This window comes from Miniopterus schreibersii (assembly GCF_964146895.1).
Source record: "Miniopterus schreibersii genome assembly, chromosome: 1".
NCBI lineage: Eukaryota > Metazoa > Chordata > Mammalia > Chiroptera > Miniopteridae > Miniopterus > Miniopterus schreibersii.
This window is the reverse complement of record NC_138101.1, coordinates 152,029,789-152,052,410: the sequence shown is the minus strand read 5'-3', so window position 1 is coordinate 152,052,410 and position 22,622 is coordinate 152,029,789. Positions and strand designations below refer to the sequence as shown.

Here is a 22,622-nt window from a genome sequence, read left to right as displayed (position 1 = left end):
GCCTGCGCGCTGCACCGCGGGCGTGAGGGCGGGCCGCGGCGGCGGCGGCGGCGGCACCGCGGCCACAGAGGCGGCGACAGTAACCCAGCCATGGCTCGAGCTGGCCAGCGGCGCCGGCGGGCAGCGGCCGCGGAGGGCGCGCGGGCTGCGTCAGGGGAGCCCGGGACCTCACAATTCTAGGAAGGAGAGGGGCGAGAGGGGGCCAGGGGCAAGGGGGCTGGGGACGCAGGGCTCACCCAACGGTGAGGATCCTTTTTGGAAATTAATATTAAAAAAAAAAAAAAAACCGAGGACGCAGAGGGGAAGGTGGGGGCAAGAGGGAAGGCGAGACGCGCAGAGAGGGAGACAGAGCCCCACAGCGAGAGGAAGGCAGGCAGGCGGCAGTCGCAGGCAGCCGATGTGAAGACCGGACTCCGTGCGCCTTTGCCGCCTCGTCCGGCCTCATCGATGTTGTGTCCGCCGCCCGCTCGCCCGGATCACGATGAACGCGCAGCTGACCATGGAGGCGATCGGCGAGCTGCACGGGGTGAGCCATGAGCCGGTGCCCGCCCCTGCCGACCTGCTGGGCGGCAGCCCCCACGCTCGAAGCTCCGTGGCGCACCGCGGCAGCCACCTGCCCCCCGCGCACCCGCGCTCCATGGGCATGGCGTCCCTGCTGGACGGCGGCGGGGGCGGCGGCGACTACCACCACCACCACCGGGCCCCCGAGCACAGCCTGGCCGGCCCCCTCCACCCCACGATGACCATGGCCTGCGAGACTCCCCCAGGTATGAGCATGCCCACCACCTACACCACCTTAACCCCTCTGCAGCCGCTGCCGCCCATCTCCACCGTCTCGGACAAGTTCCCTCACCATCACCACCACCACCATCACCACCACCACCCGCACCACCACCAGCGCCTGGCGGGCAACGTGAGCGGCAGCTTCACGCTCATGCGGGACGAGCGCGGGCTGGCCTCCATGAATAACCTCTATACCCCCTACCACAAGGACGTGGCTGGCATGGGCCAGAGCCTCTCGCCCCTCTCCGGTTCCGGCCTGGGTGGCATCCACAACTCTCAGCAAGGGCTCCCCCACTATGCTCACCCTGGCGCCGCCATGCCCACCGACAAGATGCTCACCCCCAACGGCTTCGAAGCCCACCACCCGGCCATGCTGGGACGTCACGGGGAGCAGCACCTCACGCCCACCTCAGCCGGCATGGTACCCATCAACGGCCTTCCTCCGCACCACCCCCACGCCCACCTGAACGCCCAGGGCCACGGGCAGCTCCTGGGCACAGCCCGGGAGCCCAACCCGTCCGTGACCGGCGCGCAGGTCAGCAATGGAAGTAATTCAGGACAAATGGAAGAGATCAATACCAAAGAGGTGGCGCAGCGTATCACCACCGAGCTCAAGCGCTACAGCATCCCACAGGCCATCTTCGCGCAGAGGGTGCTCTGCCGTTCCCAAGGGACCCTCTCGGACCTGCTGCGCAACCCCAAACCTTGGAGCAAACTCAAGTCTGGCCGGGAGACCTTCCGGAGGATGTGGAAGTGGCTGCAGGAGCCGGAGTTCCAACGCATGTCTGCGCTCCGCTTAGCAGGTGAGCGGGCCGAGGTGTTGGGCGCGCGGGGAGAGAAGCAGCAGGGAAGCCTAGGGACCGAAGGAGGGCGGAAAGGAGAGAGCGCTGGGACCGCTTCACCCCGTCTTCCTTTTCCCGAGGGGGGGATCCTCGGGCCTGGAAGAGCCGGCATGCGGCTCCAGGCGGCAGACGGGCTGTGGAAGGCTCCGGGAGCTGTGTGGCACGGTCCCCGCCGCTGCGGGGGCGCATTCGTGCGGGAAGCTCGCACTGCCGGAAGCGCAGGCAAATCCCCGCACCTGGCCAGGCGTCGTCTGTGCTTCGCTCCTGGGCTGGGCACTCGGGTTCGGGGACCGGGAGGCAACACGTGCCTGGAACTACGCGCCTGGCACTTACCCGCGCGCAGGGCTGGAGCTGCCTGCCAATGTTGACCTGAACTCGCTGCGGCGACTCCCCTCCCGCACGAACTCTGTTGGCGCGGGGCGGGTGCGGGGAGGAGGGTGGCGGGCGGCGCAGTCAGAGTTCGGGCGGAAGGTCCTAAAGCCCTGAGCGGCGGCCGCCCCGCAAGGGTTGGCGCGCGCCCGCTACGGCCCGGCTGTGAACGCGGAGGGAGACCCGCGGGGCGGAGGTCCCGGTGAGGCGACGGGGCAACAAGGGAGTTCCCCGCCGAGCCCGGGGACAGCCTCTGTCGCCTGTCGGTTAGGACTTCGCGTTTTCATTTTTATTCCTCTGCGTGATGTTTCGTCTGAATCCCAGTGCAGGGGAGGGTGGGAGTGTGGAAATGGCCCCCAAGTCTGCGAGCAGAGGTCTCGCGGGCCCCAAACCCCGACGCCCGGGCGTTTCCGAGCTTAGCGGGAAGGTCTGGGCGGCGCTGCACACACAGCGCCAAGCACCCCGCCTCTTCAGGCCCAGGTGCCCGCAGGCTCCGGCCGGTCGCTCGCCCAGGGGACAGCTGAGTCCAGCCTGAACGGCACCAGGGATTTCGTGCGGATTCCGCGACCTCTGAGGGCAGAGGACACGAGGGGAGGCAGAGCCAGGGGGCGCCGAGGGCGGGCTCGGTTTGGTGAGACCGGGGCTGAGCGGACTGACTCCTGAGTTCACACACACCACCCGCAGCCCCCCAGCCTCAGCCCCGGCGCCCTGGCCGGAGTCCTGGGGAAGAGAAAGGTAAAAGCCGGCGTGCGGGTTTGTTAATTAACTGATCGCTCTCGGTCAATTCGTCCCTGGAGAACGAGAGACAGTCAATCCGCGCGGAGCCGGGGGCGCTGAGCAGCTTCACAGACTGAAATCAAAGCGAGAGGCCAGCCCCCTCCCCCACCCCGCGCGGGCCAATGGGAAGCCAGAGCGAGGCGGGGGCCGGCGGGCCGGGGAGCCCGCGGCTGGAGCCGGGAGGCGACCCAAAGCCACCTTCGGGTCGGGGCGCTCCGGGCCTCCCCTCCCGAGCGCGCGCTGGCGGGACCTCAGTCCCGCGCTCTTCTCTCCCAGCAAAGGCCCCACGCGGGAAGCCCGGAGCAGGAGAGGGGGAGGGAGAGGCCGGCCGGGTGCCCGCCGGGCTTCGGCGACGCTGCCGTCCTGTCCAGCGCTGTGCGCAGCCGCCCCCCGGCCCGCGGGCCGACCGAGACCCGAGCGCAGCTGAAGTTCTGGGGGGGTGCAAGAAACGGCTTTCCCGCCCCTGCCCGCGCCGGTTCTGCCGGTGCCCAAGGTGATCAGCGCCTCTTCACGCGCCCACGCCACACTCGTGCGGGGCTTCAGGACCTTTTGCCCAGGCAGTGTCCGCACGGACTGGCGGGGGTGGGCGCAGAGGGTTGGTGGAAGTGGAGGGGCGCCCCCTGGGAACCCCGTCCCCCACCCGCCACCCCGCGAAGGCGCTCGCTCGGGACTTCAATGAGCCTTCCTCCCTCCTTGCCTCCTGTTGCCGCCGGGAAGGACAGACTGACAGGTTCTGTTCAGAGACGATCCCGAGCCCTGGACGCCCGGTGTAGGGCCCTGTCCTGCGTGAGCGCGCTCCGACCTCCAGGCCTGGGCGCCGCAGTGCTGCTGAGCGGGAGCCGGAAAGCCGGGACCCGCACGCCCGAGGCGCGGGCGGCGTGCTGGCCGAGGCCGCGGGACCCAGAGGCTATCCAACGGGCGGGCGCCTGAGGCCCAGCAGCCGGGGCCGGGGCATCCTGGGCCCCAGACACACGGCCTTTTTTGGGGGGGGGGGTCGGAGACTCTGGCCAGACACACGTTTGGCCCCCTAATCCCAAACGGACGCCGCACGCCGAGACCCGGATGGAGCGTCGTGACCTCCCATTTTTCTTTCTTTGGCGTAATTAAGGGGGTGGGGAGCGCTGGGAGGAGCGCGCGAGCGGAGAGACCCGGAGCAATGCCATTCTGCTGCAAAAGCCACCGCCTATTTTTACGCCACGGAAGAACTACCAGCCGTTCCGTTAACACCGTTATTTATAAAAAGTAAATGTAAGTGAGGCCGTTTCTTGAACCCCCTCAGTGATCTCTGCTGGGCTTGGCGGGAGGCTCAGCAGGGGTCGCGGGGCACGTCGGCTGCAGCTGCGCAGCGTTGCCGCCGCCTCCCCGTCGCCGCCTCCCGCGCACCGAGACGCTCCGTGCAGCTGTGCGCGCCGCTGCGCTCAGAGGCCCTCAGCCGCGTCCCTGCCCCGCGAGGCTGCGGCCCTCCGCGGTCGGCCCCGTGCGGGTGGGAGGGAGAGTGGCCTGTCTCTGCCCCTCCCGTGCCCCAGGTTCCGCGCCGTTTGCTGCGGAGAACCAAGCCCTTCACACGTGGCCGTGTGTTTGGGGCGGTGCCTTCTCGTTATGAAATTGCATCTCCTGGTGGAAGACGGGAGACAGGAGGAGATTCTCACCAAATTAACTACCTTTGAAAAATCAATACTTGTTCCCTCAATGCAATACTTGCTGCTGTCCCACTGAAGTGCAGCAGAACCAGACGCGCGCGGCATCTCGTCCCAGGTGGGGTGGGCGGGCCGGGCTGTGCGGGTGGGTGGGTGCCCCGCCTCTGACGTGGGCGCCTATTAAAACGCAAGGAGATTAGTTTCCAATTAAAGATTCCAGGAGGCGTCCACCGCACTAGGGGAGCTGCCAGCGCCGGAAGAGACTGCGACGCGCACCCACCAGCTGGCGCAACAGCGGGGACCTGGGAGGCGAGGGCCCGCAGGCCCTGGGCTCGGGCAGGTGCGCGCGCTGGGCCACTCGGACCCTTTCGTACCTGGAGGCAAGAAACCTCCAAAGGGCACCACGGCGCCGGCCGGGTCTCCCGCATCCGGACTGCGCCCCCTTCCTGTGGGGAATTTGTTCCAGAGCGACTTAGACAAGGGCCGGGGTGGAGGTGCGTGTGCGGGAGGGGGCGGGCTGGAGGGGGCTGGGGGGCAGGGAGATCGGGCCAGGAGGTGGCCATGAGAAAGTCTCGCCCTGGCCAACCTGGGTTGTGTTTGCCATAAGTGGCCTTGCGGCCTGGTTGATTGATAACAGGCCCCCGCGCAAGTTCATTTGCTTTTTGTTAATATTTATCCCGGCGGGTGACATTTCAACTGTCCCCTCGCTTCCCTGGGCCACGGGAGTCCAGCAGGAGTGCGATGCTGGCTCTGGGAACCCCACTTCCCCAATCCTCAGACTCCCGGGCCCAGGCCGGCCGGGGGAACCGCCAGGACTGGGGGTGTGGGGCGCGGGAACTGGAAGGGTGCCTGCGCCCTAGAGCAGGGAGAGAAGGCGCCGGGCGGATTGGTTCCCTCGAGCCCCAGGTCTCCGCAGCGACCGGCCTGGCGCGCAGTGCAGCTGCTGGCAGCCGGCGGCCGGAACAAAGGGCCGGCGGGGCGCGGCCCGCAGCCGCGGTCTCGAATCCGTGAGCAGCGCGTCCCCAGAAGGTCTGGGATGGTCTCCTCCCAGAGTGGCCGGGGACTGGGCCAGTTGTCAGACGGAGACCTAGGGATCCCCGATGCCCCCACCTTCACCCCCCAGGCCGAATGGTGGCTAATTGGAATGGTGGCACCCGGAGAGCTGGCTGGAGACCCCACACACTCCAGCCTAACAGGAAACCAAAAAGCCTCGCTCTTGGGGACAGTTACCAGAAGGTTCTCCGTGGGCCTGTCGTGCAGCCCATGGCTGACCCTTCAAGCGCATGAGACAAAAGTTTCCTGTTGCCATCCCCGCTAGGGAGCACAGACCCCTCGTGAGGAAAGAAAGGAGCTCGTGGGGTTAGGAAGCAGTGTGCACGTGGTTTGACTAGGGTGGGGAAGACCTGCTTCTGGGGCTTGAGGAGGCCTGACGGTTATTGGTATGGCAACCCTGGGGTCAGCCACCTGAGATAAGTAAACACCGCGGCCTGTTCAAAGGGCCACCGGCTGTCCTGCCCGCGGCGCAGCCCCCACCCAGCCCCTGGGAAGCACAACGAGGATGGTCGGAGTTGGCCGGAGCGACCCACCTGACCCAGAGCTGCTGAGGTCACTAGAGACCCAGCCGGGCCAACGGGCGATTGGGCCGGACTGTGCCATCACATGGCAAGGTGTGTTGTAGCCTCAGAGCCACTAACTAGCCCAGGGCACGGCTTTCTTTATCTTCAAGCTTCGAGCCGGGAGCGCGCCGCGGGGAGCAGGGCTCCTGCCCTCGTCGGGGTTCACCTTCCCTGGGAGCGGGCGCGCTGGGCTGGGGCGGCCGCGCGCGCCCCCTGCGGGCCCGCGCCTGGCGCGCAGCAATCCTCCGTGGTTCAACCGGCTGTGGAATTGTCCCAGGGATTTCAAACCGGTAACCCTTTTGATAGAGTGAGGGTGTGGAGGAGGTAGAAAAGGCTAGCTAGTGGATCTGTCTCGGTCTCCAACAATGCCTTAATATTACCCAGTGATGACACAAAATTGCCACCACTCCCCCCACCCCCACCCCCCAAAGTACACTCCAACTCTAACCTACCCAAACAATATGCGTGCTCGGATTTTCTCTCCGAATTATACTTTTGCTGGCATGTTTTTATTGGAGAAAAGCAGGGTCAGAGTAGAGAAGGTGACTCTGGCTGTCGGAGGAAGGTTGGAGCCGAGGGCTGTCGAACCCAGAGGGCGGAACAGCGGCTCCTTTGTTTTGTTGTTTCCCCTTCCAGCTGACTGATGGAAGTTGGGAGGCTGCTCTGGGGCCTCGAGCCTGGATGTCTTTGTTTCCTCCGGTGCCGGGTGGGTGGGGAAAGGGCGTTGGAGCCTTGGCGCGGCGTCAGGACCCTGGACAGGGCACCGCGGGCGCGCCTCCGGCTGCAGACGCTCTCCGCCCGGGAAGGTGGCTGGGGTGTCTTGGGAGAGTTGTAGTGAGAAAACGAAAACTAACAGCCAATATTCAGAAGTTTGTGAGACATTGTAAGAGCCCGTCAGGAATATACACTGCCACAGTCAAGTAATCGAAAAGATCAAACCTATTCTCGTCGATCAGGTGGTTGATCTTTCCCTCCCTCTCTGGCAGCTTCCTGCGTGCGGCTGAGTGCATGTGCACACCTGCTTATAAAATCGGAATTCGAGTCCCTATGGGTGTGACAGGGGTTGGATCATTAAGCTAAAACGTTCAATTCAGTCCCTTTGATCCGTGCTGGGGAAAATCTATAGTCATCTCTAATCTACGAGGTCTTTAAGGAGTTGTTACAGGGGCTGTTTTGATGTCATCATTTCCACATTCATGGCGAATTCAGCTAATCAAACAGATGCTGCTACCCAAAGTTCTCAAAAGAAACAGTTCTTACAGAGTATGTCGGTAAAATGTATTGTTGATTTCCTGGTAAGAAAGAAAATCCTGAAATCTGATGAAGGTGGGTAATTAGCGAGGAGGGTTTCGGTGTCTTGCTCCCCAGAATCCATAGCTAGAAAAAGCCTTGCCCTTCAGGTAACAGCGCTCAGTGCTCTTTGTAAGCTCCACATATCAGAATAAACACCAACTTAATGTTTAAATTAACCAGGAAGTCTTGTTGGGTTGGATGAGAAATGACTAATTTCATTTCAGTCCCTGTTAAAACAGCAGAATTTCCACACTCTTGGTAAGACTGAATGGTCCCCTAGGGCAGCAACGGAAGGAGGATCTTATTGAAGTCATGGTAGTTAGAGAGTAGGTTTCTTATAATTCTGGATAAAAGCATTCAATGACTATTCATTAAATACTGTTTTCATTGTGTACCTATTTAAATACGGTGAAAAAGCGCATTTGGGAGGAAAATGCTATATTATTTCCACATGGAAAGTGTCAGCCTCGGAGAGTTCAGTAATAAGAAAAAAACTTATTTGTAATGTGAATTCCTGTCTTCTATCAATAGATTTTCATAGGTTTTTATTTTAACACAAGTATGTTAATAGTAATGAAGCTTTATTTCCTCCTGAAGTGATAGGATTGGGTTAGGTGGCCAATCACAAGACAATCTGATTGTTTTGATACAAACATTCAGATTTATGTTTTATCACAGGGTCTTGCTATAGAGTGATATTATATTCCTCCCAAAAGAAATTATATTATCATAAAGTTGGAACAAATTAGGTTCTAGAAGTGTTCTTCTCGTTTAGGTGAGACAATTTGATAAGACAACAGCTGAACAGAACCAGACCCTGAAGCACAACCCATCAGATTTGGCAGTTTGGCAATTGCCAAGGAAGAATCTTATGTCTGCGGTGCACTTTCTGTTAGTCAGATACATGCTAGGCACAGAGATGTTCGTCTTTTTAAAAAAGATTCCTGGCTACAACCCTAGATATTCTGCTATAATTGGTATAGGGCATGACCTGGGCACTGGGATTTTTAAGAGCTTGAGTTGATTTTAATATGCAGCGAAGTTTGGGAACCACTAGTTTATGTGGTAGTTACTACTACTTCCCCTGTGTCTCTCTACGATGAGGTTAAATAACTTACCTGTGATAGCACAGCTCAGGAGCTCAGGTTTCCCAGCTCACAGCCCAGAACCCCCTTGCCCTCCTCCCTGTGCCTCTATTGCTCGTACAGGTCTGCCAGGTCAGTGGACCCCAAATGCAGAAATGTCTCATTCTCTATCATAAACACCCACTCTAGAAAGTCTCCGCATAATACAGGTCTTGAAATTAGAGAGTGTGTGTCTTCCCCATGAGACTCCCAAAGAGAGTCACTTATGGAAAATTATTTCCTTTTTACTCAAGACTTATAAGCGAGACTTTTTATTGCTCTCTTTTGAAGAAGCAGCGAGAGGGAATGTAAGTCCGTAACAGAGCTAGATGTGGAACCCAAGTCTCCCTATCCATTTGTTCACTTAAACAATTATTGATGGGCAAGACCCATCTCATTAGATGTGTTCTGTGGGTAGGACTGGCCCATTGGGACCCATGCCTGGAGGAGGGCCCAAAGGCCCAAGCCTCCTATACTTCCAGGCATTGGTCTTCGGATCTGTACTTGCACAGCAATTACATTTCTTGGCTTCACATCAGCGCCCGTCTTGCTATTCCAAAGCTCGCCTATTATTCATATTTTAGGACTCTGCACTAAAAAATAATAAATTGACTAAAACTCTGTATATAAGTTGGCAACCATCCAGAGGGCAACTTACAATTTCCATCAAATACCGTGTGTTTCCAGTTATCCATGTGTTTCTCATCTCCCTTTGCATAGGCCATAGGACACTCAGAATCGACAGTTTCTGAAATCACTGCTTTCGTTTTCGCATCTGGTGATGATCTCATAGTCCCAAAGAGAGGTTATCAAAGGAACACAATAAACTATGTACTTTTCGCTTTCTTTCCTGTTGTCTTCTAAAACAGATCAATGGGGGAAATTAAACAAATAAGCGAGCGGAGCGCGCCACCTAGTGACCCCCCTGCTCACTGCAGGCTCAGTGCGTGAGAGGAGTGGCCAACGCGATGCAAGTATTGATGGAGTCACAAAAATCGTTCATTAAGGCAATTTAATCTTTGCTATTAAATATCCCTTCAATTCATTTGAGGTAATTAAGATGCAGTTAAAGTGATTAAATTCTAATTACTTATGCTAGACAAAGACATATTTGTCACACTAATGCGGTTAACTAAGGACTCAGAAAAGAAAGTTAACATTTACTTCAAATGACGCAACTGGAAAAATCAGTTCCTCTTTTCATCATTAATCTAGTGAGCTGGGTGATTATGTAATGGCTCTACTGGCTCATTAAATAGGGGGAAGTGCTGATTAAAATGACTGCTGGGAGGAAAACCTGAACCAGAAGTACCTCGGTACCATTTGCTCAGCATTCCTAGCAAAGTGACTGGGTGTTCTTGCCCACCCCGCAGTAACAAACAGCTCCTGAGTTTTACCCTGATGTTAAAAGAGGGATGGGCTCACAGAAATCTTTTATCGCCAGCCTACAGGCATTGCTAAACCAAAAGATATTTTAAACCGGTAAATAAACTCTTGGGGTAGAGATGGGCAAGGGAGGTGTGTCTGTGTGCGGGGAGGGGTCCTGAATGAAAATGTTCACTGCAGGCTTCGGAGCCACGTTCCTTCAGGCCAACACCCTTGCTATTAAGCAGCCCTTTTCCCTCTCCGTACTTCCACTTTACTGCCTTTAATGCATGGAGACAGATTCCCCTGCACAGGATCATGCCCTATTTCATTATTAGGCAAACTCTGAAGCGCATGAAGTACCTCAGCTGCAAATTGGTTTCTTTCTGAGTGTTTTTCTACATTCACATGTAAAGCCAAATGAGATTATAAACCATCAGGTTACTGAGACTATTTTGCCACATTGTGCACATAGTTCCCAGCCTCTTGCCGTGGCTTGATTATGAGGGTTCATAAGAGTGGGATGAATTGGAACTGACTAAATTTGAAGTTTGCCTTCCTTGCAAAAGGGCTTCTTAGGGCAGTGCCTAGCATTTTCCTGGGGGGAAGAGGGGCAGGTGATGATCAGTTATAAAATTGGGGATTCTTTTCCCCAGGGAATGGGTATCTTTTAATACTGTTAAGTCTGCATATTGAGAACCATAATTGTGGAGATGGCATCTTTTCCCTACTTATCTCGTTGAAATTCAATATTCCCCCTGTTGACTTCATAAGCAAAGAAGCTAAAGTTATCAAATTTATCAGTCACTTAAATCAACCAACCACCTTTTAAAAAATAAATGGGCAGTTATTTGAATATTTACAGAGTCGTTAATTTAATAGATCATGTTATGCCACCTTAAATTACTAAAACAGGCAAAACAAATTTTTTTAAAACCCTGGAGTAAAACATCAAGAGCCCCAGAGACAGGTCCTTGCACTAATTAGCTCCAAGAACTTGTCAAGTCCTTGAATCTCTCTGGGCCTCAGTCTCCTTAAATGTAGAATGAAGGATTTGGCCTTAGGGGCCCTTTCAGGTCCCACCTCCTATGATCGATTGCCTTCTATGGTGACTGTGTATCCACTCAAAGTCTGTTTTCTCAGTTCAGTGCTCTGTCCCAAAGTCAGGGTTCAACAAGGTGTAAGGCCCAGGCGCCCATCTTGGGCAGAGTCTCAGGGCCAGGCTCTCCTGTCGGTGGCCAGGAGGAAACGGTCCAACCAGTCGGGAGTGCTGCCTTCTGGCACAGAGATGCTGCAGTCTGAGACTGCGATTCCTGCATCCTAATAGCACAAGCCGTTGGCAGGGACACTGGACCATCAGGAAGTCCTACACTGCCGGTGGGAATGTAAATTGGCACTGTTGCTTCAAAAGATAATTTGTCATTATCTTATAAACCTGAACCTGCTTCTATCCAGCAACTCTAAATCTTTGGTATATACTCAAGAAAAATTTACAGACATTCCTGGAGATGTGTGCAAAATGGTTTATAGCAGTATTGTTCATTAGAGAAGAAAACAGAAACAGTCAACTGTCCACTGACGGGGAATGCATTCACTTGATGGCCCTGGCCGGGTGGCCCAGTAGGATGGAGCATCATCCCGAACACCAAAAGATGGTGGGTTCGATTCCCGGTCAAGGCACATACCCAGGTTCATTCCCTGGGACGCGGGAGGGAGGCAACCGATCGATGTTTCTCCCCACCCCCATCTCTAAAATCAATAAATTTATCCTCAGTTAAGGAAAAAAAAACAAATAAATAAAAGGACAAAGATGTTGCAAGATATTGAAATAAATAAAAATAAAAAATAAATTGTGACGTATTCATATAGTGTATAGTAAGTACACTGTAACGAAAATGAATGAGCCACAGCTACGCAAACAGCACAGTTGCGTCTTAAGAACAGTGTTGCTTTTTTTAAGGGCAAGCTGTAGAAGATCATACCAGAGCAATACCATTTTTGCAAAGCTCAAAAGCGAGCAATGCTAAATAAATTATTGTTGGAAGATACATAAGTATTGTTTAAAAAAACAGCCACAAATGAATGATGAGGAAAATTCAGGAGCGTGGTGGTTCCTCTGGCCGGGAAAGCCAGGGGATGGAGGAGAGAGCGCTCCTGGGAGTTCACGAGGCACCCGAGGCTCTAATTCTTTTGCTACCTTCACCGATATTTTGTTACTATGCTTCCTTCTTAAATATATGATACATAATATTTCGTAGGCAGTGTACATTATTTAATTTTAACATTGGGAAGGAGAAAGATTGCTTTTGTCTGGTTCCCCAACCCCAACAATTTGTACCAAACCGACGCGTCAATAACAGATGCGCCCCCAGGCTCTGGTTTTCGGGGGGGGGGGGGGGCCAGAGGGTCTCAGACCCCTCTAGGGGCGCCGGAGAGGGCAAGGAGAATATATGTTGGGGGAAAAGCCTCCCATGTGATCTAATAGAAGTCCAAGTTGAGAATTAGAATGTCGGCATTGAGAATTTAAGAGCAAGTAATTTTTATTTTTGCCCCTTTATCACTTATTTATCTTACCCTTTTCCTAAAATAACTTGTAGTTCCATAGCTTAAATATTATTACATAATATATAATCTTATATATTATTATATAATATTTCACTTCTTTTTATCTCTTTTGGGATCAAAATTTACTCACAAATTCTAGAGTCCTATACGACAAATTGTTTCCATACTCTCCTGCACCTAAACAATTATTACTGTTCTTTCGGCCCTTCTCACTCAAAGTCTGGCTCCCAGGCAGCAAGACCAGCCTCCTCTGGGAGCGTGGGGAGAAATGCAGGCTCTCGGGTTCCACCCCAGACCTACTGAATCTCAATCTGCATCTTGACAAGATCCCCAGGAGATTCATGTGCACGTTCGAGTCAGAGACACTGCGTTGAGGGTCCTGTCACATCACCCAAAAGGTCTATTTTCCTTCATTCACCTAAACACTGACTGGGTGCCTCCTATGTGTCGGGCCTTGGGCTAAGTGCTGGCCTCAAGAGGAGTGTGATGTGTGGAACCCTGGAGGAGACACAGGGAGGGTGCGTGCAGGCCAATAAATTCTTACTCTGTCTCTGATGAGCGCCCCCATCCTGGTAGGAATAAAGTTCCGTGGAGCAGGAAAGCAAAGTGGGAAAAAGACTAAAAAGAGACGCCCAAGAACCTACTATGTCTGTGTGGTCCAAGGGCTTTGGGCCTATGACAGTAGGAGCTAAAGGAAGTTGTGGGATTGGTGCTTTTGAAAGCAAGATTGAGTGGGAGATGACAGGAGAGGCAATAGCAGGGGACTAGCTATGAGGGTCCCACTGTATGTCATTGTCAGCAGAAAAGGAGACAACGGGCAGGCAAAATCTGAGGCACATTCCTAAAGCAGAATCCAGGAGAGCGAAAGTGAAAGAGGAACTGCCCCCTGCGGTTCTGGCTCGGGAAGCTGGGTACTTGGGCACACCCTCAGCTGTCGGGCCGCTGTGGTCATTTAAATATAAAGTGATGACGTTTCAGAAGAGTCCACACTCTCCCTGTCACCTCTGCACAGATGTGATGTGTAAAGTCAGCTCAGTTGTCTCTGCCTCACCAGAACATGTCACTTAACGGGGGCAATGTGATGTTAGCGTGATGCTAATGAGGTAAAGATTGTGAGTTCAGCCTTGAGGTCTGGTTTTCACTTCCCAGTGCTGGTGGGCACCGATGGGTCCTCTGAACTGGCCAACTGCCTGCTGTTGGGCTCCCAAGAGCCATGAAGAGCCAGGGTAGAGGGTGGCCCAATCCATTGCTGCTGGTAGGAAAAAAAAGAAGTCATCCCTCGTAATTGCAGGTCAGGAGCCTTCTGTCTGTAAGTGAAGACAACAGGGGGGGCGAGATAAGCACAGACCTGTTGGAGGGACAGACAAGTGTTGGCAAGTCTTGGTTTCAGTCACTTTTCACACAGTTTGGCACAGGAACTGACCATTCCAAAGTCAAGCATATTCTCATACAAAAGAAAACTTTGCTTTATTCTAGTTGTTTTCAGGGTTGCCCATGAGCTCCCAATTTTTTTTAAATCATTTCTAATAAATACTTATTTTTGAATACATACATACTATGGGAATATCACTATTTTTAAGTTAAACAGCAAAAAAAGGTATATAAACAAAACAAAGATTTTCTCCAAACCAGTTCCCTAGTTACCCAGTCCCCCTCCCCTAGAACCAATCCGTTACCATCTTCTTGTGCATTCTTCAGAGACAGCCTATGTCCTTTCAAGTGTGTGAGCATGTGTGTGTGCATGTGTGTGCATGCGTGTGCACGTGTGTGCACGTGTGTGCGTGTGTGTGTGTGTGTGTGCATGTGTGTGTGTCCATATTGAAAAGTAATCAAGGGCCTCTTCCATCTCCCAGACAATAACTTTGTAGGGAAAATAGTGAATGCCCCTTGCAAAATTCTGCTCTTTTAACTGACAGTTGCCTTCCTGGAAATATATTTACATGCCCGACAAGGTGCTGCCCACTGCAATTATCTGAACAATAAAATTAAAGGATTAGCGCACGGTGACCGCCCTTCTGGATATATTGAAAATTATCTCAGGTGGCTTCAGTGGTTGTCCCTTAATCCAGCTCTTTTATGAAAGACAACTCAGTACACAGAAGTGGTCCAAAACTTAAGCTTATAAAAATATACTCTATCTTCCACCCAGCCTCCTTATTTTAAAGTAATGCAACCAGACACAGCCTGTATCACCTGAGAGCCTTCAACACAGGGAGAAGGATTCTTCCCGATGAGTTCATTATTGTGCTCCGCAGACACAATGTCGTGACATAGCCCTACTAAATTTTTTTTTACCATTTTTGCATACTTACCATGTCCAACATCTTCTATCTTATCTTTTTTTAATATGTCTTCATTGATTTCAGAGAGAGGGAGAAAGAGATAGAAACATCAGTGATGAGAATAATTGATCAGCTGCCTCCTCCACGCCCTCTACTGGGGATCAAATGTGCCCTGACCGGGAATCGAACCATGACCTCCTGGTTCAGGGGTCGACGCTCAGCCACTGAGCCACACCGGCCGGTCTTACTTTTAAATTTTACTTAACTCCAATGCTTTTTAAAAAGGAACTTATTCTGCCCCGCCGGGCGTGGCTCGGCGGTTGAGCGTCGACCTAGGATCCAGGCGATCGGGGTTCGATTCCCAGTCAGGGCACACGCCCGGGTTGTGGGCTCGATCAATGACTCTCTCATCATTGGTGTTTCTGTCTCTCTCTCCCTCTCCTTTCCTCTCTCTGAAATCAGTAAAGATATATTTAAAAATAAAAATAAAAAGTAACTTATTCTTGTAAAAGTATAATATGCTAATCAAGAAAAAAGAAGACAAGAATCACTCATAACACCCACACACAGAGATAACCCTTCCATTTTGTTGTGAATATCCTTCCAATCTTTCTTCAATAACATGCTATATACAATTTTGTAACTTTTTAAATTAAAAAAAAATTTTATTAAATTTATGGTAGGATATTTGAAAATACACAAAAAAATAACTGAGTCAACAAAAATCCCTGGAAATTTTACCACCCCTGCCCCCTCCCAAATGCCTCATAAGTAGCACCCATTCAGTCAACAGACATGTAGAGCTAGAGTTTCACAATTTCAAAAACAGCAGAGGAAAAGGTAAAAGCCATCCCTCTGCCCCTGGAGCACTCCATGTCAGAAAATCTACACATTTTCTGTTTTATAGATATGCTATAATTTAATCAACCCCCTATTTAGGACACGGAGGTTAGCCCATGAATCGACTGGGTAAACATAAATTTGTATGACTTTGTAGTATTTTAGTATCATTATTTACACAACCTCTCCAACAACTGTCCCCATCACTGGACATTTCAGTGATTTCAGGATTTTTTGTTTGGCTTTGTTTTTGCTCTTACTAATGAATGACAGCAGTCAGCAGCATTATACATAAAACTTTACGGAAATATTGTTTTTCTCTTTCAAAGCTAATTTGTCTCTAATTTTTGAGGTAATACATGCTCAGTGTAGAACTCTGAAAGCTATGAGACATTGTAAACAATACAACAAAACCAAATCATCTATAATTTCATAACCCAGAGATCGTGCCTGTTTATATGTTGGTTCGTTTCCTTTTAGCTTTTTAAAAGTACATACATAAGATACATTTTCAATTTTTAATTTTCACAAAATTGAGCTCATAGAGAATTTACAACTGAACATATCTCAAAGTCATCAAAATTTTTTAAATTTTTATTTATTGATTTAGAGAAACATCGATTTGTTGTTCTACTTATTTATGCATCCATTGGTTGATTCTTGTATGTGCCCTGACCAGGGATTGAACCCACAACCTTGGTGTATCGGGACAGTGCTCTAGCCAACTGAGCTACCCTGCCAGGTTGATGTCATTCAATGTTATTCAAAAACATGATGTTAAGAAATTTTTATTTGGAAATTATTTCAAAGTTTTTATGGTACAAAAATAAAAGAGTACAAAGAGTGTCCGTATACCCTTGATGCAATTGTTAACATGACTAATTGACCACTGTTAACATTTTGCCTTACTTGCTTTATCATTGGCTTGTTCACATGCTCTCTCTCTCTCTTTCCCTCCCGCCCAGAATTTTTTCGTGCACCAGTGGCGGGTATATTACAGACATCATGCCCCTTGTCCCTAAATACTTGAGTATATTTCCAAGGGCAGGGCTGTGCTTTTATATAGCCGCAGCTCCCTTGCACTGGTAAAGTCTTCCACGGCATTGTTACCCTCCATTCAGTCAAGCATTAGGTTGTCACAGATCTTTTTTCTTTAATCTGAAACATTCCACAGCCGTTCTTTGCCTTTTATAACATTTACATGGTTGAAGAATACAGTCCCCACTTTTCAAAAAAGATACTTCTCATTTTGAGTTTATCTGATGTTTCCTCGGTTAGATTGAGGAGATGCTTACTTGCCCAGAAAGCTTCATGGTGAGGCGTGTCCTTCCCCAGGGATCTCATTCAGGGGCCCACGAGGTCTGTCTGTCCCTCACTTAACCGGAGAGTTCATTTTGATCATTAGTGACGATGTTGTCTCATTTCTCCACTTTATAATCACTGGGGCTTTCCCCCCTCCCTAACAACTAATGAGCAATCTTTGGGGATACACTTTAAAACCTTGCAAATATCTCCTTCCTCATCAAAATTCCCCATAGATTTTAGCATCTATTGATTCTTGCCTGATCTAGTCTTTATGACAACGGTTTCAAAATGATTTTCCATCTCCAGCGCTCCAGCCATATTTAACAGTCAGCTCTTGTCTTTCTACTGTGAGCAAGAGCCCCCTTCCCTCTCATTTACTCACCCATTTATTACTGGTGTGGACTCACCCATTCCTTTTTTCACAGTGGTTTATAATTCATTACTATACTTCACTATTTCAGTGCTCAAGGTGTCCCAGATTTGACCGGTGGGCGTCCCTTTAATCTAGTTCCTGGGTTTTTCCAACTTTTTTTTAACTTTCTGACATCGTAATAAGGTATTTCACGCTCACCTGTTGCCCCGGCCCTAGGCTCTACCCCTCCTCTGATGAGCCCTGGTTTGCTTTGGTGGGGAACGGTATTAGAGACCAAGAAGACCAGGGCAACTAGGTGCGCTTGGGACTACAAGTGTGACTTTGTTTTTGGCCCTCTCAGGCAAATCCAGGAAAAATAAGTGTGTATATGTACACATACACAAATGTGCATATACACGCTCATACATACATAATGCACATGTGCACATAAATATGCTTATGCACATATTTTTTAAATCATGAGTTCGCACCAGTGCCTCCACATTCCACTGTGATACATCCCCACAGGATCTTTCCCTTGCCTTCCCCCACTCCATGTTTGTATGTCTCTTCCTCTCTGAGAACCTGGCCCCCAATAACATTTCTCTCTCTCTCTCTCTCTCATAGCATGCATTTACTCATTTACTCAGTCCAATAATACATCTAAAATACTTTCAAAATTGCGTCTCCCATTCCCATAAAATAAACAAACCTGCTAAAATATGTTTAGTTAGGATTCACCTGCATTTTTTCCCCCGCACGTATACATCCAGGCCTCACTTGGGACCCTGTTAGAAATCCTACTGATTCAGAGACTCCGGACTAGAACCCAGGAATCTGTTTTAACAAGCCCCTTGAAGCGACTCCAGTGCACGCTGAAACACGCAGCACGTGCTTATGATATGGGTAAATGGTGTGCCCATGCGCCCACATGTTAGTATGTAAAATAATACCATCAACATATTTGAAATGTAACACATAAAACGGGGCCCGCCCGGCCGGCGTGGCTCAGCGGTTGAGCGTCCACCTGGGATCCAGGAGACTGCAGTCCGATTCCCGGTCAGGGCACATGCCCGGCTGCGGGCTCGATCCCCAGTCGGGGGCGGCAGGAGGCAGCCGATCAATGACTCTCTCATCACCGATGTTTCTACCTCTCTCTCCCTCTCCCTTCCTCTCTCTGAAATCAATAAAGACATTAAAAAAAAAAAACAGAAAGGGAAAAAAAACAGGGCCAGTGCTTACTAATAGGGTCCTGTTGTCAGAGCATGGGTTCAGAGGTATAGGTGTAAAAGTAGACAGGCCTCTGGCCTTTGTTTCTTTTTGTGGTGCGAGCCAGGAGGAGGGGGCGGGGTGGGTGTGGAAGTGCCCTTCCTGGTATGGGGGTGGGGGGCTCTCCCATTCCACAGCTTTTAAGTCCAGGGGGAAGGAATGACACCCTCACCCACGGATCCAGGGCACCAATTCAAAAATTCCAATGACATGGCAGTTGCTAGAAGAAAAAGAAACAAAACGGTATGTCATTTCAGCTTTTTTATAAAGCATTCTTTATCTACATCCTTCATCCCCTGAACTTGAATTTCTCCAAAACTGTTCCCCTGGGATCATCTCATTAATTTATTATTATTAATCTGTTTTCACCACACAGACTCTGTGTGGATATTTGCTGACATTATCCATAGATGAGATCCCTGTCAACTCTATATTTGACTAAGGTATATATGAAACAATCGCCACCCAGAGTCATGGAGGACAGACACAGATAGCATCCCCCTGCCTTCTGGGACCCTGGGACACCCCCCCCCCAACCTGAGCACCTCCTCTGGGAGGGGCTGGTTGCCCTATTTCCAGCTCATTTAAATGCCCAGCTCCTGGGGACCTTCAGCTTTCTTCCCAAGGGCTTAGCCCCTTTCGCTGACTTGTCCAGGGGCTGTATGGGCACAGGAAACGGCAGAAACGGCAGTTGTCCCTGGATGGGAGGGGAGATACAGAAGGCTTAGCAGAAACTGAGACGCTTGAGCTCGGTCTTGATTACATAGGGAACTTTTTACATGGAAAAGAAAGGGAAGGAAGGACGTGTTGGTGGAGGGAACAACGTGAGTAAAGGAATGGGGGCATGAACCGTCAAATGTATTAAGGACCCTCTGAACAGCGTGGCTCACTGTGGGTGGTGGGTGGGCCATCGTGGGAAATGAGATGGGAAAGGTGGCTGGGGTCAGTGTCAAGATCCTTGACTATCGTGGTGGACCACCCACCGAGGGCTTTCCTCCCAAGCTTCTGGGAGACCCTTGTAGGGCTAATTGTGTACATGTCATTGGGAGAATAGCATTTACAACTGGACTCCACAGACAACTTTCTAGAAATGCAAACCACTAATTTGAAATTACTTGTGGAAAATGCCCGCTGACTTAGTGCAAAGTCGAAATTATAGGTTATTTTTTGAAAGAATTCCATTTTATAACTTTCAATTGCTGTGAATATTATAAGGTATTACAAGGCATTATATACAGCTATTAATTAAAGAAATGGGATCATGAAACTAAGACTTACAAGTCACAATAGGCTTATGTGAGATAATAGTGCATAATTAGCATGTAATTCGTCCAGTGTACCGTTTGTTTTTTCTTGTTGAATCAGCATTGTAACTAGGGCCTCAATATCACCTATTTCCAATTATTGGGGTCCAAACTATTGAGGGGCTGTTCAAGGTGAGGGATACTGATGTAATAAAACTCCAATGGATCAGGCATCAACAGAAGTTTAGGAATTTAAAAATCAGAATTTCTGAGCCAGTCTTTCAGAAAAGAGTCACGTGACCTTTTGTTACTGACCCGACAAGCAGGTGCCATCAGCAGCTTCTCTTCCCACTGGTTCCTTGGAGGCTGCAGCGCAGGGAAAGAGCCTCATGGAGGGAAGGGTTAGGTGGTGGGGATTTCTTCCTGTCCTTATCAAAAGGCTTCATCCTGTGCTGGGGAGAGTGTGTGCGTGCGAGCATGAATGGCCAGCAAGCCGGCAATGCAAGTGTCCGTCATAGGAGTGTGAACATGCATTCACCCGCCGAGGAGGCCCAGCTCACTTTGCTGTCTCAGGTTCAGCCTATGCTGGAGGGAACACAGAACAAAAGAGAGAAGACACAGTTTGTGGGAAGAACTAAGATAGTCTAGACTCACATAGGAAGGGCTGTTTGAGGGGCCATGAAGAGTGAAAGCTGGTACAGCAAGTCCTCCAATAACGTAGTTTCATTCTAATGTTGATGAGATGCCTAGGAATTTAACTCCTGTGTGTATCAATTAGACTATGATAAAATCCGTTTCGTTATAAGTCGTTTCACTTAAAGTCGCAGAAGCTATAGGTGAAGTTAAGTGAAGACTTACTGTATGATTCTCTGATTTTCCCCCAACCTGTGCCTGAGGAATACCTGGGCCACACCTGGTCTCCTCCAGTAGTGTCACTGGGCCTCACACTAATCCCAGCTCCACCACTTACTGTCAGGGTGACCTTGGGCCAGTCCCTTAATCTCTGAGCCTCATTTGTAAACTAGAAATAGTAACAGTTTGGACCTCCCATGGTGCTGTGAGGCTCTGTAAGGTAACAACACAACCCATGTGGGCTTAGCACAGGGGAAGCAGCCATAAGTTTCACTTGATCCAGTCCCACCCTCCCAGGCCCTGGCAGCCTCCGCCCTTTGATCACAGGGTCCAACGGGTTCCCCTCTCCTGGGCTGCAGCTATGGAGCTTTACCTAGAGAAGAGGGGGCGATGGAATTATTTTATGTGCTGACTCTAGAAGGCCTCTAGCAGATGCACGGGAAGGCAGAACTCTGTTCTGGACAGCTCTGTTAAAATAGCAAATAGGAGGAGTGGGGAGAGGTTCAGGTGACTTTCCCAACCCAAATTTGATGGAGCACATGTCCTGGCTTCAGCCCACTTCTCCCCACCTTTCCTTTTCCATCGGGTCAGCAGTTTCCTTCAGCTTCCTCCCAAAGCCCATATCCATATGGAGACAGCTGCCTCAGGCTCCTCTGCTCTCCCGCTGAAACTGGCTGTCCTCCTGTCCCTCTCCCAGGCCAGAGTGCGTGTGCTCACCCTACACTGCCCGCTGCCCAAACGCCTTCCATCTCTACCTCCCTGCAGCCCACTTTCCTGGGTGGGCCACCTGCAGTTTTTTGCACCACAGAGGGGCAGGCCTGGCTGACAACCAGCCTGCTGCCAGCTGCCAGTGGCTCCCACTGTGCACTCTGTGGCTGTGGGGTCCCTGGGCTCCCCTACTCCTGGCCGTTTCCCCACCCTGGGCAAAGTTTTCATGGTGCATCCACCATGCTGACATCTGCCTCCAGGACACGGTGGATTTGGAGGTTCCCCACTAACCAGCTGTGTGCCCATAGGCAAGTTACCTGCCCTCTCTGATATTGTTTCTTCATCTACAGAAAAAACAACACACATTTCTACCTCCCCTGAGTCTCATGGGGCTCCCAGGGGAAGGTTTAACAGTGTGTTTTAAGCATCGTAGAGCAAGATTCAGGGGTGGGTTATCGTGATCATTCCTAACTGGGAATGTCTGCTCTTTTTGGGTTTTGTTAGGCCTTTCCTGTGCACGCCCTGAAGAGTTTCCATGGCCGCTCTGGCTGCCCACAGACTCACAGACACAGCAAAGTGAACCTGTGTGCAGCACGCTGTGCTGGCTTCATCTCCCTCTGCTGGGCATCTCAGCTTCCAGACGGTCTGAGCAGGAGTCCACTTCCCGTGCAAAGGCTGCCCTTGGCCGTATCCATTAGAACTCACTGGAGTTGGTTTTCAAATTGTACATTGTGCTCTGCCCTCTAAATTCACCTCTTAATAGCTGCTTGGTTCAAAAAACTATTAGGAGCCTCATCTTGTAAAATTATGCACAATACAGCAAAATAACTCGAGGCAGATCGGATAACATTTTGACCCTGGACTCCTGGAGTCTGAGCTCTAATCCTGAAGCTGTCCTGGGCCACCTGCTGGCTCTGCGCTCCCCACAATGTGCCAACCTGTAAGGTGGGTTCAAGAGCAGACCTGCCACAGTCACTTCCACTGTTCCCCCTTTATGTCTCTCCCAACCCCTGTCTGTCTTACTGAAATCTCTTATTTGCATGTTTCTCCTCCATATATAGTGTGCCATAGAGTTGACTCTGAAAAGCAGCTTCAGCTGTCAAGAGAGGGTCTTTGGGGGCTCAACAGACATGCCATTCATTTGGCTCCATTTCCATCTTGTCCTATCAGATACCACAGCCTCCTCGACTCGTGCTGACCACTGACTGTCACTTGTCTGTATGTGTACCACCCCCCAAAACCACACTCTTCTCCTATTCCTCCTTCGTGTAGCTATCATAAGCTAGAGTTTTCTAAAGGACCTTTACAAATTATGTCTAAGAATAACTCAGTTTATGAAGTCCAATTTCCTGATGATACTGGTTACTAAGCGCAGAGGCCGAGTTCCCCTTCCTACCTC

At 50.9% G+C, this 22,622-nt stretch overlaps 1 protein-coding gene across 1 annotated transcript in view; it reads left to right on the top strand.

Annotated features, from left to right (window-relative positions):
• Positions 1-278: 278 nt before the first annotated feature.
• ONECUT1 (one cut homeobox 1) overlaps positions 279-22,622 on the top strand; it is a 35,840-nt gene continuing 13,496 nt past the window's right edge. The window contains exon 1 of the mRNA XM_081131899.1: positions 279-1,586. Coding sequence (XP_080988025.1) covers positions 482-1,586 — 1,105 coding nt within the window. The 5' untranslated portion in view covers positions 279-481. The remainder of the gene's footprint in view (positions 1,587-22,622) is intronic.